The 14,331-nt window shown below is 36.4% G+C and overlaps 1 protein-coding gene and 1 long non-coding RNA gene across 2 annotated transcripts; one reads left to right on the forward strand and one right to left on the reverse strand.

The window, feature by feature from the left end:
• Positions 1 to 7,664: 7,664 nt before the first annotated feature.
• LOC107282678 lies at positions 7,665 to 11,424 on the reverse strand. Its single transcript, XR_001548781.1, has 2 exons — positions 11,241 to 11,424; positions 7,665 to 7,916 (listed from the first exon to the last, which is right to left on the reverse strand). It is a non-coding gene; the product is annotated as an uncharacterized LOC107282678 (long non-coding RNA).
• Positions 11,425 to 12,207: 783 nt separating this feature from the next.
• LOC107282679 (acid-sensing ion channel 2-like) lies at positions 12,208 to 14,001 on the forward strand. The gene has a single exon (XM_015810492.1). It carries the CDS (start codon positions 12,375 to 12,377, stop codon positions 12,993 to 12,995), a length of 621 nt encoding a protein of 206 aa, XP_015665978.1. The 5' UTR covers positions 12,208 to 12,374; the 3' UTR covers positions 12,996 to 14,001.
• Positions 14,002 to 14,331: the final 330 nt, after the last annotated feature.

Below are 14,331 nucleotides of genomic sequence, written 5' to 3' on the forward strand. Positions count from 1 at the left end.
ACTTCATTCTGATCCTGTGGAGAAAGACAAACCCAGTCTAGGACTTCTTACTAGATGCTCTCTGAATCTGTTACTCATTACCCGTTACCTAGGCTGCAGGAAGAAGGGCCATATGGTTTGTGGAACAGTTTGTAGGCCATAAGCTTGTTCTTTGGAAAGATAGGCCATGTGGTAAATTGGCTGTGTCGTGTTTAGCTTGAGAAGTATATACAGATAGTCCTTGTCTTACAACAGTTATTTACTGATTGTTCAAAGTTACAATGGCACTGGAAAAAATGATTTATGACCATTTTTCACACTTAGCACCATTACAACATCCCCTTAGTCACATGATCAAAATTCTGTTGCTTGGTAAATATGCTGACTCATATAAGTCAATGGGGAAGCCAGATTCACTTAACAACTGTGTTACTAACTTAACACCTGCAGCAATTCACTTAACAACAACAACTTAGTAAAATGAGGCAAAACTCACTTAACAAATGTCTCAGTAACAGAAATTTTGGGCTCAATTGTGGTCGTAAGTCAAGGACTACTTGTAATGGAATATTAATCTGTGCAAATATACATTGAAATCAGAATTTTGGGCAAGTGCTCCAATTTAAAATAACCTTGCCCTAGACTTCAAAGATAAATAAATACACTTGTTTTTACCTTTAATATAGTTGATACACTGATTCATTTATTTGTAATAACCAAAAATGAATTGCAACAATACTTGGCTTTGCAGCAGACTTCTAGATTAAGCCATAGTATGATGTATTTGGCTGTAATATTTATATAAATACAACAGTTGGTTGTATAACCTGATTTAACCATGTTGAATGAACCCAACCAATGGGTTGTGTACAATAAACTCAACTCTCCTTGATTTCATTGAAGGCTTTATATCAGAATCTAGGCCAATACTATTTATTGTCTGTCCTGTTGCTCTTTGTTGAGCTTTATTTTTAATTACCTTCTCTCATGCATTATTTTTCAGGTTTCTCCCTTTACAAGATTGTTGACATCATATGATTAATTTTACTTGGAGTCTGTCTCATATAAATGTTCTCTTCTCTGGAACAAATGTTTCTCTATTTTTATACTATTGTTGTCAATCTTATATTGCAAACACTTGGGACAGTGATTAATCTGCTTCAATTTTTAAAGTGCCATGTATGTTGATGGATTTATATAAATAAATGGCTAGAATTGTGTATTTATATAAAAGATTTATATGTATGTATGTAGGTATGTATGTATGTATTGCAAGGCCCTTCTAACAAAAGAAACAATTTGGTAATTATAAGACAAGTTTGCAATTAATGCATGTTATAACATAAATCAAGAGCACCTCTGAATTATCGAATGAGTCATTATCATTTCTAAAGAGAAGCAGAAAGAGCAGCTTCCAGAAAGGTTAGACTTCGAATACCTTTAGAAAAAAGAAGAAATTTGCCACTGTGGTGAGGGGGTATAAACCTGTGGGTAATTGTTGCCACATTCTGAGAGAAGTGAGAGGGCAGTGGCAATTAACAGGTTACTGAAATTATTGGGAAGCTGAATGGGCTACTATTACCTGCTTTTTCTGCTGATTTCAGTGAAGGATTTCATAGTTGCTATTCACCTCCATCTCTGATGCCCAGACTGGCAGAAAAGCACCAGTCAAACCCCTGAAGGACAAGTGTCTCTTTTATAAAAATAAAAGTAATATTAAGGTAACATCTATCTGTCTGTCTGTCTGTCTTTCTTTCTCTCACCCTCTGACCCCATCACTTTAACTTAGTTCACCATCCTTTTCTGGCAAGTCCAAATGATAATTAGTCCCTCCCCCTGTTTTCCCCCATATTTAAAAACAACATTCTCAAACAGGTCTTGGAAAAGTGGGGAAGAAAAGAGCAACATGATGAAAAGGAAAGTAGTTGGTTGCTTAAAATTTGAGCCTAGTGGGGGAACAAGATTAAATTTTGTATTACCGCCTCTAGGAAGGGTGTATATTTTATTTGGCTGGATCCCAAGTCAAACTGTGGTTCTGTGGTGAGACTTGGTATTTCTTCTAAGCTAAGGTAGGTAACATGGGGAACAGCACTGCTCCGAGATTTCTTTGCAATTTACAGGCTGCATGCCATCAAAATATTGTTTTAATTAAAAATTAATGGAAAGCAAAGCAGAATATTCAGCATCTTCTAAGAATGTTTCTGGACCCAATATAAGACCCATAACTATTACAAAATAAAAAGATGTGATTGGTTTTGCTGATAGTAGCAGTTATTTTGTGAATATACACCATGGAGTTCATAGGGTATGTTTGAGCCAACAATTAATAAATTATAAGATGTAGTTTTAATACATAAGTAATATATAATATAATAATATACTGTAATGTAGTATAGTAATAATATACAGATGGGAAGTTGAACAATTGGCCCTGTGGTGCAGCTGGAACAATCTAGAACTGAACATACTTAAACTGTAGAGATGATAGTAGATTATAGAAGGAGGTCTCCTATTCTACCACCTCTTACAATATTAGGCAACATAGTATCAACAGTGGAGACCTTCATATTTCTGGGTTCTATAATCTCCCAGGTCTTGAAATGGGCACCTAACATTAGATACATCATTAAAAAGGCACAGCAAAGAATGTTCTTCCTGTGCCAATTCAGAAACCTCAGACTACCCAGGGATCTGCTGATACAGTTCTACCGAGGAATTATTGATAACTGTCTGGTTTGGTACAGTAATCAAACAGAACAGGTTCAGATTTCAAAAGATAGTAAGGACTGCAGAAAAAAACAATTGCAACCAGCCTGTCTTCTGAGGACTGGTATATTGCACAAGCCAGAAAGAGGGCTGAGAAAATGTCTACAGACCCTTCACATCCTGTACATAAACTGTTTCAATTCTTCCCCTCTGGATGCCACTATAGGGCATTGCATGCAAAAACAGCTAGACATAGAGATAATTTTCTCCCATGCTATCACTCTGCTGAACATCTAATCCCCTCAGCATTGTCTTATATCTAAAAATATTTACCCATGTACTAGGGCTGTATTACTATTATCCTTCTCATCTTTCTTATTACCTTCATCTACTGGTATTTTATGATTATATTACTTTGCTGTTTGTATATACACTGAGAGTTTATGCACTGTAGACAAATTTCTTGTGTGTCCAATCACAATTGGCCAATAAAGAATATTCTGCTCTGCTCTACTCTATTGTTTGAAATTCCAAATATGCCCATTGTCCCAAATGCCTTTCATTTGTAAAATGAATTCATCCTGAAACAATTGGAATTGAATCTGGATTTCCTGAAGCTTTATGGCACTCATTTAAGCTTTTTCCACCTAGTTTCTCCCCATACATGGAATCCATTCATGGTTGGTGGGAAAGAAAACTGGAATAACTGAGAGATCTTTATGTAATCATACTTTATTAGGGGCTGTGTGATGACAGTGCTTGGGGAAAGCAGGCTGAATCTTACACAATGGTTTATTCAGCTCTCTATGGTTTGGCTACTTCAGTCTCAACTGAACAGAAATGTTTGAAGAACTTTGGTTAAGGTGGTAACAGCAAAATGCTTGTGAATTTTGTATTTTCCCAGTGTCTACCCTTTTCCTCAATAGTCTTCATTCTTTCAACCAATTCCTATTTTAACCTTCTAATCCTTAAAAATATTTCCTTTCCATTCATTTATATCCTCATCATTCATAAAATTTTCATTTACCACTTCTATTTATTTTATGTTAGTCATATATAAAAATTATATATAATTTCTTTCACCTCTGATGCCTGTGTTAGATTTTTACTTGGAAAAGTTCTATGCTCATTTTTCAGTATTTTTACTAAAACTTTTGTAACGTTCATAACTGTATTTATCCTTGCTCCATTTTACTATTCAGTGCATGATTTTAAAATTTTGTTTTATACCATATTTTAGTTTATAAATAGTTTGTTTATAAAGCACTCTTACTATTAATAAAGTGCAACTTGACATGTAATATATCATTTGACACTATGAAATCCCTCTGTTGTGGCAGCATTATTTTTATTATCCGTAGAGAATGAAAGATTAAAAATCTTGATAAAAGGATCTTAAGATGGCCTTTGCCAGGGTCAGTTGTATTGGGCCCCATAAATGTGGGCCTGAGCAGATAAGAAGGCTTTAGGCAACTCTGTTCATCTCCAGACTACCACAGATTTGGATTCCTCATACTTACATTGTCGTCTGCCTTCTTTGTTAAAATTCCTGCTTGCCCACACTCAACCAGGTTTGGGTATGTTACTCAGTGTGTTATTGTGCATTTCACTAACGTCCACAATGGGAAAGCCAATGCAATCTTTCCATGGTCAACTTTTTATGCTTCTTTAATTTCACATTTATACATTCAATAAAAAGTCTGTGTCCCTTGCTAGGAGAGAAGCTTCCAAACAGAATTCTAACAGGTTTAATGAGTGAAATCTCTCCAGAAAAGAGCCTTGAGGAAAAGAAATATATAAAAAAACTGAATACTTTCAGAGCAAATGTCATCATCTATTTTAGACAGTTGTGCCACTCATCAACCAATCATGATGTATGATCAAGCTATTAATTACAGGCCTAATTTATTCAGCCTCAGCTTGATTGTACTTAACTGACCTTGGCTGGTAAATAAGAAACTAAGCAGGGACTATCTTAGCATTGGGATGAGGTGGGGGCTATCTGCAGTGGTGGGATTCAAATATGTGAACAATCAGTTCTCTGTATGGATGCCGCTTCATGAAGTCCATTCTGGGCCTGGGCAACAAAAAATTCGATACCGGTTCTGCCAAAGTGGTGCAAACTGGCTGAATCCCACCACTGGATATCTGGGAATTCCAGGGCTAGAAACTAGATTACATTGGGACTCCAGTGCCCAGCAGGATGCATGTATACTGCTCAAAAAAATAAAGGGAACATTTTACCATGGAACTGAAGGGGTTTGCGTTCCCTTTATTTTTGTGAGCAGTATATATAATCAATAGATGTTAAGCCTAGATGTTGAGTGTCATTTTATTTCCTTTGTCCTTTTAAAATTATTTCCTGCCCAATGGGAAGTTGGAAAGAAACGATGTTGGAGGAGTTTAGGTTCTCTTCATCCCAGTAATAATTGTGAAATGAAAACAGCACCAAATTTGGAAAAGGTTGGTAAAAAGACAATCAAGATCAAAGACAGAGCAGATCTGACTGGAGACTACAGAGAAAGCAAAACTGGAAAAAAAATTTCAATGCTTCTGTATGGAAGCAGCAGTTGGAAAACAGCTTGTTTCTTTCTAAGCCCCTTTCCTACCTACCCACAGAGTAGAGCAAATGCAGTTTATCCTTCACACGTACTTATGCACAGACATAGCACCAGTGAAAACAGAAGAACACAGACAAAACCCATATTTACACACCCTGATTATACTCCCTCTCGTTCATACACTTGGAAGCAACCCCATGGTACACACTTTAATGATGTGTATATACCATGGTATACACAGAGACAGGCTGTACGACACACCCTGGTTGTTTCATGAGGACAAAATGTACACAACCGAATATCTCCCAAAAGGAAATACAGATGCCTTCTCTGGCCTCTGCTGGTAAAAGGGCTGGAAAGGATTCAGAATTCCTGCTCTGCAGTTTCACTGCCTTGTTTCTTCTCTGATTTTGCTGCCATCTGTTGCTCATGTATTGCAACTACACATTTTCTCTGCAGATTCTTTTATTGTACTGCATCAAGCACAATTTTTGAGGTATATGTTAACTAAATCTGTAGGCCATTCACTGCCGGTACGGTACCCCCACCCAAAGCACTCAACAAGCATATTATGCTTCCTCATCCTGACTCAGAATTCTAGTATTATCACTACAAATTAGAATAGGTTTTCCAGGTTTTCTATAAAAATACAGCAGGCAATAAATATTTACAGTGGATATTCATCTAAAATAATAAAAGTTAAAAATGAGTCTTAAATAACATAAACCTTTCAAACTGGAGCAACTGCTGCAGCCAATTCCATGTTAAATAGCAGTCCTATTCCATAAAGCAGTCTTGGTGCTGCAAAAAGAAAAAAAAATCCTGTTCTTTGTGTTCACACGTTCTGTTTTCAAAAATAGGTGGACAAGGATCTGGAACAGGGATTCAAAATATAAATCTCTAATGCTGGCTATGTCTCTTGCATTATGTTCACCTGTTCCTGCATGCTTGCCAGCAAAGATACCTTTAGGGACTTGTGTATTATTTTGCTCATCTCCTAAAGGTAAATTCTTTAGGCCACTGCTTTTTCTGTTGCTATATTTATTTTCCCTCTTCTATTTCTATAGTTCTGTAGCACATATGTGTGGGAGAAAGCCCTGGGGTCTGGGGTGATCAGAGTGAACCAAGATCCTTTGTTGTTGGAAATGAAATTGATCTCACCCCATTTATATAGAAATGCTGATCAGAGTGGTATTGTTCTTAAAGCAATAGTGCCTTCGACTGATACTGAAATGCTGGAATGAGGATGGAATGGAAAGTTGTATTTTATTTGCACAGATTAAAGAATTCTGAGGCTGGAATGTTGACAATGGGGTATGACTGCCCAATGGCATGGCTATAACAAAGTCCAGTAAAGTCCCTCAACCTTCCCCAGGCGGTTGGGTCCTAGAGGAAACAAGTCTCCAGCTTTTGCACCTGAACCAACTCCAAACTGGCACAGGCTACAAGGCTGTTACATCATTCTGTCCAAGGACCTATACTACAGCTGCTAAGTTTAATAATGTCCTTTAAAGCAGTAATTTCCCTTCAACAAAATTATTTATTTCTGAGGAAAAATATTTGAAAGCAAAAGTAAACTCTGTTTTATTCCTGTCAGAGTGATGGTACATATTTTAAATAAATTTCAAACAGGAAACAGTGTGCAGAAATCATAACTGGCAAACTAGAGTATAACAATAATAAAGCACAGAACTGCTTGGGGTGTGGATGGAACATGAAGAATTTAAAATTCTTTAGCTGCACCATCATTTTTTTCCTTATTGCTTGTCTGTGGTGCCTGTTAGTAGAGGAAGCTCTGGATTGCCCTAAAAGACATATCCAAAACATTTCTTTTTGCATTTAACATTTTTAGAGTATATGATTTATGGGTAGTCATTATATATAGTTTTGTTTTATTGCATGTTGATAGAATATGTTATCTTTCATAAAATATATATAAGTGCTATTATACAGTGTCTGGGACAGCGTGAGGTAAGTGTGAGCTGTGAATCAGCTGCTCCTTTGCCTGGCTTCAGGCTGGGCCTAACGTATTGTTTTTCTCTGTGTTAGGGAAAGCTAGGCTCTTCCATTTTGAATAGGGTCTGAATTCTGAGTGTTTAAAATGATCATGACTTGTCCTTTTTAGCAATTAAAAAATGCTAATGGAAAGAATAAATGTCCTCTTCACATTAATTTTTTAGGTCTCAAATTCTTTTCTCCACAGTCCTTCAATGAATCTTGGTATGAGTATGGCTGGCCTTTATTTTATTTCCCTCTCTACACTATTGTAATTATGAAAACTGATGAGTTAGCATTTTGATCAAAAATACTGTGAGATCTGAACTAAACACTGCCATCTCCTGTTCTTAACAAATTCTAAAATAGAGGGAAAATGACAGAAGAATTCCAGCCTGAATATTCATCCCCTACAGCTTTTAAAAGGTTATAAGAACTGCTTTAATACGGGGCAAATTTGAGTTGCAGTAAAAGTTTCCTCTGTCTCTGCATTTGAAGTGTTCTTCTCAACATCTTTGGCCAATTAGAGCAAAAAGTATAGTGTGACAGACAGATGTAAAAAGGGCAGGTGTTTTCTCCTCCTTGAATTGACCAATGAAAGAGAGAGGGCGGGACTTTTTGAATTACCCTTGCTCACCATCTTGTTTGCTCTCTGGTGACTGGCCTCAGGAAGCCCTGGGAAAGAGTAAACAAAATTATTGTTGTGTACAAGAAGCAGAAACTACATTAAAAACAGAACTGATTTACCAACGTTGTTTTAAAATGTTTGGAAAAGAAAATTGTTAGGTACAAGAAGCAGAAACTACATTAAAAACAGAAACCCCCCCCTTCTGTAAGAAATTACAGTAGTGATAATCATGCTGTAATGAAAAAGACTTTAGTCTCTTAATTTGCTTTAGTTTTTTTTAACTTATATTGCTTTTTTCTTTGAATGTTCATGCGGGGTTCAGGAAAAGAGCCTTTTCTGTCATTGCTCCTGCCCTCTGAAAATCGTGTCCTCACCCCCACTGCTAGAAATGAGATCTGCACTCACCCTTTTAGCCTTCTAAAAGGGCCTGAAATGGAAGACTCTGCCAAGAGGCCTGGGCCCCCAATGACTGCATGTTATTCTGGAAATGGTTAATAATGAAGTAAGATGAAAACCCACCCCAGTGTGTATTTTGCTCCCTTCCTTCCCATGTTTGGCAATTTTTAAATCAAATTCAATGTTATTCATTGCTTTAATGTTTTATATGGATGTTTTATTGATTGAAAACTGCCTAGAATCACCTTAAGATAAGATAGGCAGCATAAAAGTTTAATAACTAAATAAATAATATGTGAGAATCCCCACATGTTTGGACTGGAAGAGAAGGTGTTGGCCAACAATCACATGTAAGAGTCATAGCCATTTGAATATAGGCCTCTCCAGTCTCAATCTCATTTATTACTCACCATGCAACATTGGCTTAGGTCAGGATATCATAATACAGAAATAATAGGAATATAAATCTATGTAGAGAAAAAAACTTACTGAAAGAAGGCAGTGATAATCCACTTCCATACTGTCACTAAGAAAACCCACGTTTTCTGAACTGGACTGATATCATCACTATTTGTTAATAATGAATGGATTCTCAAAAATAGTTTAAATGAATTAACATAATAATTTCTATTGGAGTTAATTTGGCATTTTTCTTATCCAAGTACTGTTATATTTTATTACCTATTCTAAATTGACAGTTCTTCCAACATAACCCAATACTGAGCTTGCAACTTGAAATGCAAATACTGACATGCAATTCCATATTCTGCCCATGTACATTTTACATTACTATGTCTCATCTTGCTTGCAGAAATCTTGGATAAGCGGAGAAATGGATAAGGAGAAATAAAAGAACATTATTTGAATGATCAGAGACCAAATTTATTAATTCTTTAGAACAGTAATAATGTATGGCCTGTCACTGTTTCAGTTTAAATGTGTCTTTTAAGTGCAGTACTCATTTAATGACTTAGATAAAATACACTTTAAAAAAAAAGCAGTATCAAAATAGATGCCTCCTTGAACTTGCATGGCATACTTGGTGGAATGTAACTGCATTTAAAGCTACCTTCTCCTGAAATTACCAAATTAAATTTTTAAAAAAAAACACAACTAAAAGTGATTTTGCATCATTAATTATAGTTCAATAAATAAATCATGATTGTCTGAGATTTTTGAGTGCATTAAGCCATTAACTATTACTCATAATCTATAATGGCTGCCATAAACAAGCCAGTTTTACTAGGGATTAATTTGAACTTTTCCAACACGGGATCTTCCAGATGTTTTAGACTCCAGCTACCAGAATTCCCTGCAGAACTGTCAGGTGGCATGGATAAAGGCCACACTGATGAAAAACTTGAAGTCCCAAAATGATTTTAAGGTACCACATTAGAGTTTTGTTTAAAAGTATTCATTTTATGAAACTACAATTTATTTTCAGATGAATAGGCACACTAGAAGAAAGCAAGGACAAATCACTTTCAAATTGTTCTTAAATTAAACTACAGTATATAGCCCAATCCGAGTAGCCTTCGGAAGTGAGCTTAAGAGAGGTTTTACCTTTTAAATATGTACAAAGCCATGTGAAATCTGTGCAGTGACAACTGTATCCATTGTATACTGCTCAATGTAAAATTTCAGAGTAGGGGGAAAGCCCCAAATTACACATTAGTAAGAAATTGCAAAATAGATAAAAAACTAGACTTTAAGAGGATAAAGTTGAACATAGATCTTCAAAAATATTTTTATGTACTTGATGAGGATGATGTTGAGAAGAATGTGAAATTGTTTTAACTCCTTCCCCAATATAGAGTAAAATAAGGAAAAATTGAAGTATAAAAGGGTAGGGCTCCTTCATGTTTAATATTATGATCTATCCTTGCTGAAATTCTGTTTTCTTTAAAACAGTTCCTATCTTTTATTTTTGGTACCATGGAAAAATCATGGAAGTAGGAAAAGCTTGCAGTCTGTTTGTTCAAATAATCACATTCACAACTTACTAAATAGCTAGTGTTTGTAGTATAATGAATATTGGACTGTGAAGTGTGATCCAGTTTAACATTCCAACTCAGTTCTAAAGTTGATGGGCTGACCTTGGGCCAGTTATTATCTCAACATGTGGATCCTACTTCATAGGATTATTTTGAAGGATAAATCTATGAGTATTATTTAAATAAAAGTTTGGAACAAATTTGGTAATAAATATTGAAAGATAGCAAAAATAGCATAATCAGTGACAAACAGAAGAATTTACCATTATGAACTTTGCTGCATAGATGCTTCATCTTAGCAGTATAAACATGATTCAGCTGAAGTATCATGATTTTCTATTTAATTCAGTAAGTAAGATGTAAATGAATATCTAGGCCTTCATTAAAATAAATATCTACATATACATCTATATTTTCTGAGAAAAAAAATCTCTGCGTGTTCAATAGAACTTACAACTTAGCAACATGATAATATAATGTTACATACATCTACTCAGAAAAGTCCCAGATAAATGTATATAGAATTATAGTCTTAAACTGCTTAAATTTTGATGGATTGTTGCTTGTGTAAATATGTACATACACATATCCATATCTATCTTGCTATGAATGTTAATAGCTGGGATGGTATGCACTCACATATGAACGTACGAGAATTTAGTGAATCAATACAACCAATAAATATTTTTCTACTTGTATACACACACACACACACACACACACACAAATTATATCTATATACACACACATAATATATATACACACACACATATATATAGAGAGAGTCTCTCTGGGTCTCAGTTTAAGATATTAAACATTCATTTTTCTTCTGTCTCTTGAATTTCCGACATAAATTTTGTTTAGGATTATTACTAATCATTTTATATGAAGAATGCTGCAATTCACCAAATTCAAAACATCTATTTATCTACAATATATAACTATTAGAAGAAACTGAAATAGCCTGCAGTCATAACATACCTTGATATTTTTAACTTTTCTCTTCTGCTGTTTCTCAGATACCAGTCCTGGATGTCAGATGGAGAGAAAGCAAAAAAGCATGCATGTTCATGTGGGAAAAAATCTGACTCTGTCAAGACTGATGGCAACCATTAAAGGGCAGAAAAGGGGAACTTATTTGTTGCTGAGAAGTGCAATGCCTTTTCTGGCAAATCTTTCCTGCCAAATATACTTGGCACAGAATCCTGGCTGCTCTCTCTTCTTGAATCAACAACTGCTCAGGGTGAAAATGTCAAATCTTTCCCAGATGCTTTGCAGTGGTATTAAGCCTGGTCATGTTCAACTCTTTTGTCCTGTGGGTTTTGTTCTTTTGCTTTCACTTGGCTTCAATTGTGCGGAATTCTCAGATTAAGATTTGCCAGCTGGTTTCTGTTAAGGGAATGCAGGCTGATATGAGAGAGCAGAAAAGATGCTGGAATCCAACAGCCTGGAAAATCAGGGGGGATGGGGGTACGTTGATCCTTTAAGAGCCTCAGCTTTGTTCTGCAGTATGTTGCTGTGTTAAATGCAGCAGGCTCTTTAAATATAAAATATTAACTGATGGATTGCATTCTCCGATTTGGTTAACTGATGGACTGCGTGCTGCATAGATTCCACCCTGTCTTTATACAAACACATACACATCTTTCATCACTAGATTCTCTCTCTCTCTCTCTCTCTCTCTCTCTCTCTCTCTCTCTCTCTCTCTCTCTCTCTCTCTCTCTCTCTCTTTCAGTGTGTGTGTGTGTGTGTGAGAGAGAGAGAGAGAGAGAGAGAAAGAGGGAGGGCTTTGTTTCTATTGGTTGATTCTTGCCTTCCCACCCACATCTATTCCACATCACCTTGGTGTCTCCCTAAATAAAACCAGCCCTCCTTATCGCAGCAAGGAAATCAAGCAATAGAGTTGCAATGGATTTTAAATAAACACTTCCCTCCTCCCCCCATCATTGCCAGGCTGCTGAGAAGCACGCAGGAGGCACCTCACCAACTGCTACTGAAACGCACACACATAGCTATCTTGCCTGCTTTCTGACTCTATTGCTTCTTTCATCCCATGAGTGAGGGCTGGAGTACACAAGAAGCTGGCTGCAGTCAGAGGATAGAATTGGTATCTTTATGACCAATTCTTTCTCCATGGATTTGAAGGACAGCACTAGTGAGGGAAGTCTAGGGAGCCTTCAGCCTTCCAGCCTCCAAATTTTTGCTAACACCTCAACCCTACATGGAATCCGCCATATCTTTGTTTATGGACCTATGACTGTGCGGCGGGCTCTATGGGCTCTAGCGTTTGTAGCTTCCCTGGGCCTCCTCTTGGTAGAGAGCTCTGAGCGAGTGATTTACTACTTTTCTTATCAGCATATTACCAAGGTGGATGGGCTGGTTGCTAACAGCTTGGTCTTTCCAGCTGTCACCATCTGCAACTTTAATGGGTTCCGCTTCTCCCGTCTCACCACCAATGATCTGTACCATGCTGGTGACCTTCTAGCTTTGCTGGATGTGAATTTACAAATCCTTCATCCCCATCTTGCTGACCCAACAGTCCTAGCCATATTGCAAGAGAAAACCAACTTCCAGCACCATCGAGCCAAGGTCTTCAGCATGAGTGAGTTCCTAGGGCGTGTGGGCCATGACATGAAGGAGATGCTGTTGTACTGCAAGTTCCGGGGGCAGGAGTGCAGCCACAAGAATTTTACAACGGTGAGTACAAGGAACAGATTTACTTTCTTATTACCTTAATAATGGTTACGGTTACAATGGGATGTACCTAGAATTGGTAATTATATTTATCCTGGCTTCTCTTGGTGAGATAGCAGTTTTGAACTGAAGTATGCTTGGTATCCTTGTGGCAAATTTTGGAGATTTAAAATGGGAAGTCGATTCAAATTAAGGAATTAAGGACTGTTTCCTGGGAGATTTTAACTAGCTCTAGTTATTGGCCTGTTCAGACCCTTGATGAAAGGAATGACAATACTCAATTACACTTTGATTTCCTCAAGGAAACTAGCTTATTTTGCTGTTGAATGATGACTGGCAGCAAAGCAGTATTCAAATAATACAGTAAATTCTGGATGATATGGTTAATATATACCCCACTGGTTGACAATGACTTACAACTTAGATCCTTTTATTCCTTTCTCTCTTGGTAACAATTATTTCCCATTTCATATGAAGTTTTTTCCTGATCCCTGCACAAGATTCTGTAATTGGATAGCTTGGGACAATGTTTCATGGTAATAATTTAGTGTTGGTGACCTACCTCTGATTTGTGGTTTAGAAGAAGTGTAGAGTTTTATGAGCATTAGGGAGTGAAATATGGAGCCTGTTTCATGCTGAATACACTCACCTGTCCTATTTCATTTCTTCTAAATGTTGAGTAATGGGCAACAAGATGAAGATGTAGATGGTAGGATTTGTATTGTTTCAGTTCTCATTGGCCATATGCATTCATCATTTCATAATTGCAGCATCAATTGTTGACTTTCAAATGTATGAATGAAGTATGAGAATAAATATAAAATATTAATATCTTGATTACTACAACATAGTAAATACAATATTTTTCAGTTGACTTGCTTCATACATCATCCCCAGCAAATCTCCAAGTAATGGTGGAACTAAATAATGCATAAACATAGAAATTAAGTAGATCTAGGCCTGGAACTAAAAAGGAAGTGACTTGTTTCATAGCTATGGCTAGTTGCCATTAAAGATGAGGATCAAGATCAGAAAAACAAGATGACTATTTTTTAGGCGACAAAAAAAAAAAAAGAAAAAAAAGAAGAAAGGTACTCTTTACCCATTTTATATCATCCAAATTTCCAAACTGGTTCTTGAAGTCCCAACACATACAAAGGGCACTAGATTAGAGAAATGTTTTCTATACTAATTATTTTGTCCACTGGCTTTCTTGGAGAAATTAAATGTGAAGGTGACGGGCAGTGAATGTTGGAATAAACTTTAATTTCTTTTTTGCTCAGACTCATGTAAAAGTCACCAAGAGTTGAAAAAAATGTAGTAAATTTCTTTATTCACCAATCCCTTGTTTTCATGGCAGGAGTCAGATTAAGACATT

Source organism: Protobothrops mucrosquamatus, unplaced genomic scaffold (genome assembly GCF_001527695.2).
Source record: "Protobothrops mucrosquamatus isolate PMUCROS unplaced genomic scaffold, P.Mucros_1.0 scaffold10, whole genome shotgun sequence".
Lineage (NCBI taxonomy): Eukaryota > Metazoa > Chordata > Lepidosauria > Squamata > Viperidae > Protobothrops > Protobothrops mucrosquamatus.

What these genes read in the sequence shown, in the direction of transcription:
- LOC107282679 (XM_015810492.1), top strand. Translation starts at nt 12,375, where the DNA reads ATGACCAATTCTTTCTCCATGGATTTGAAGGACAGCACTAGTGAGGGA.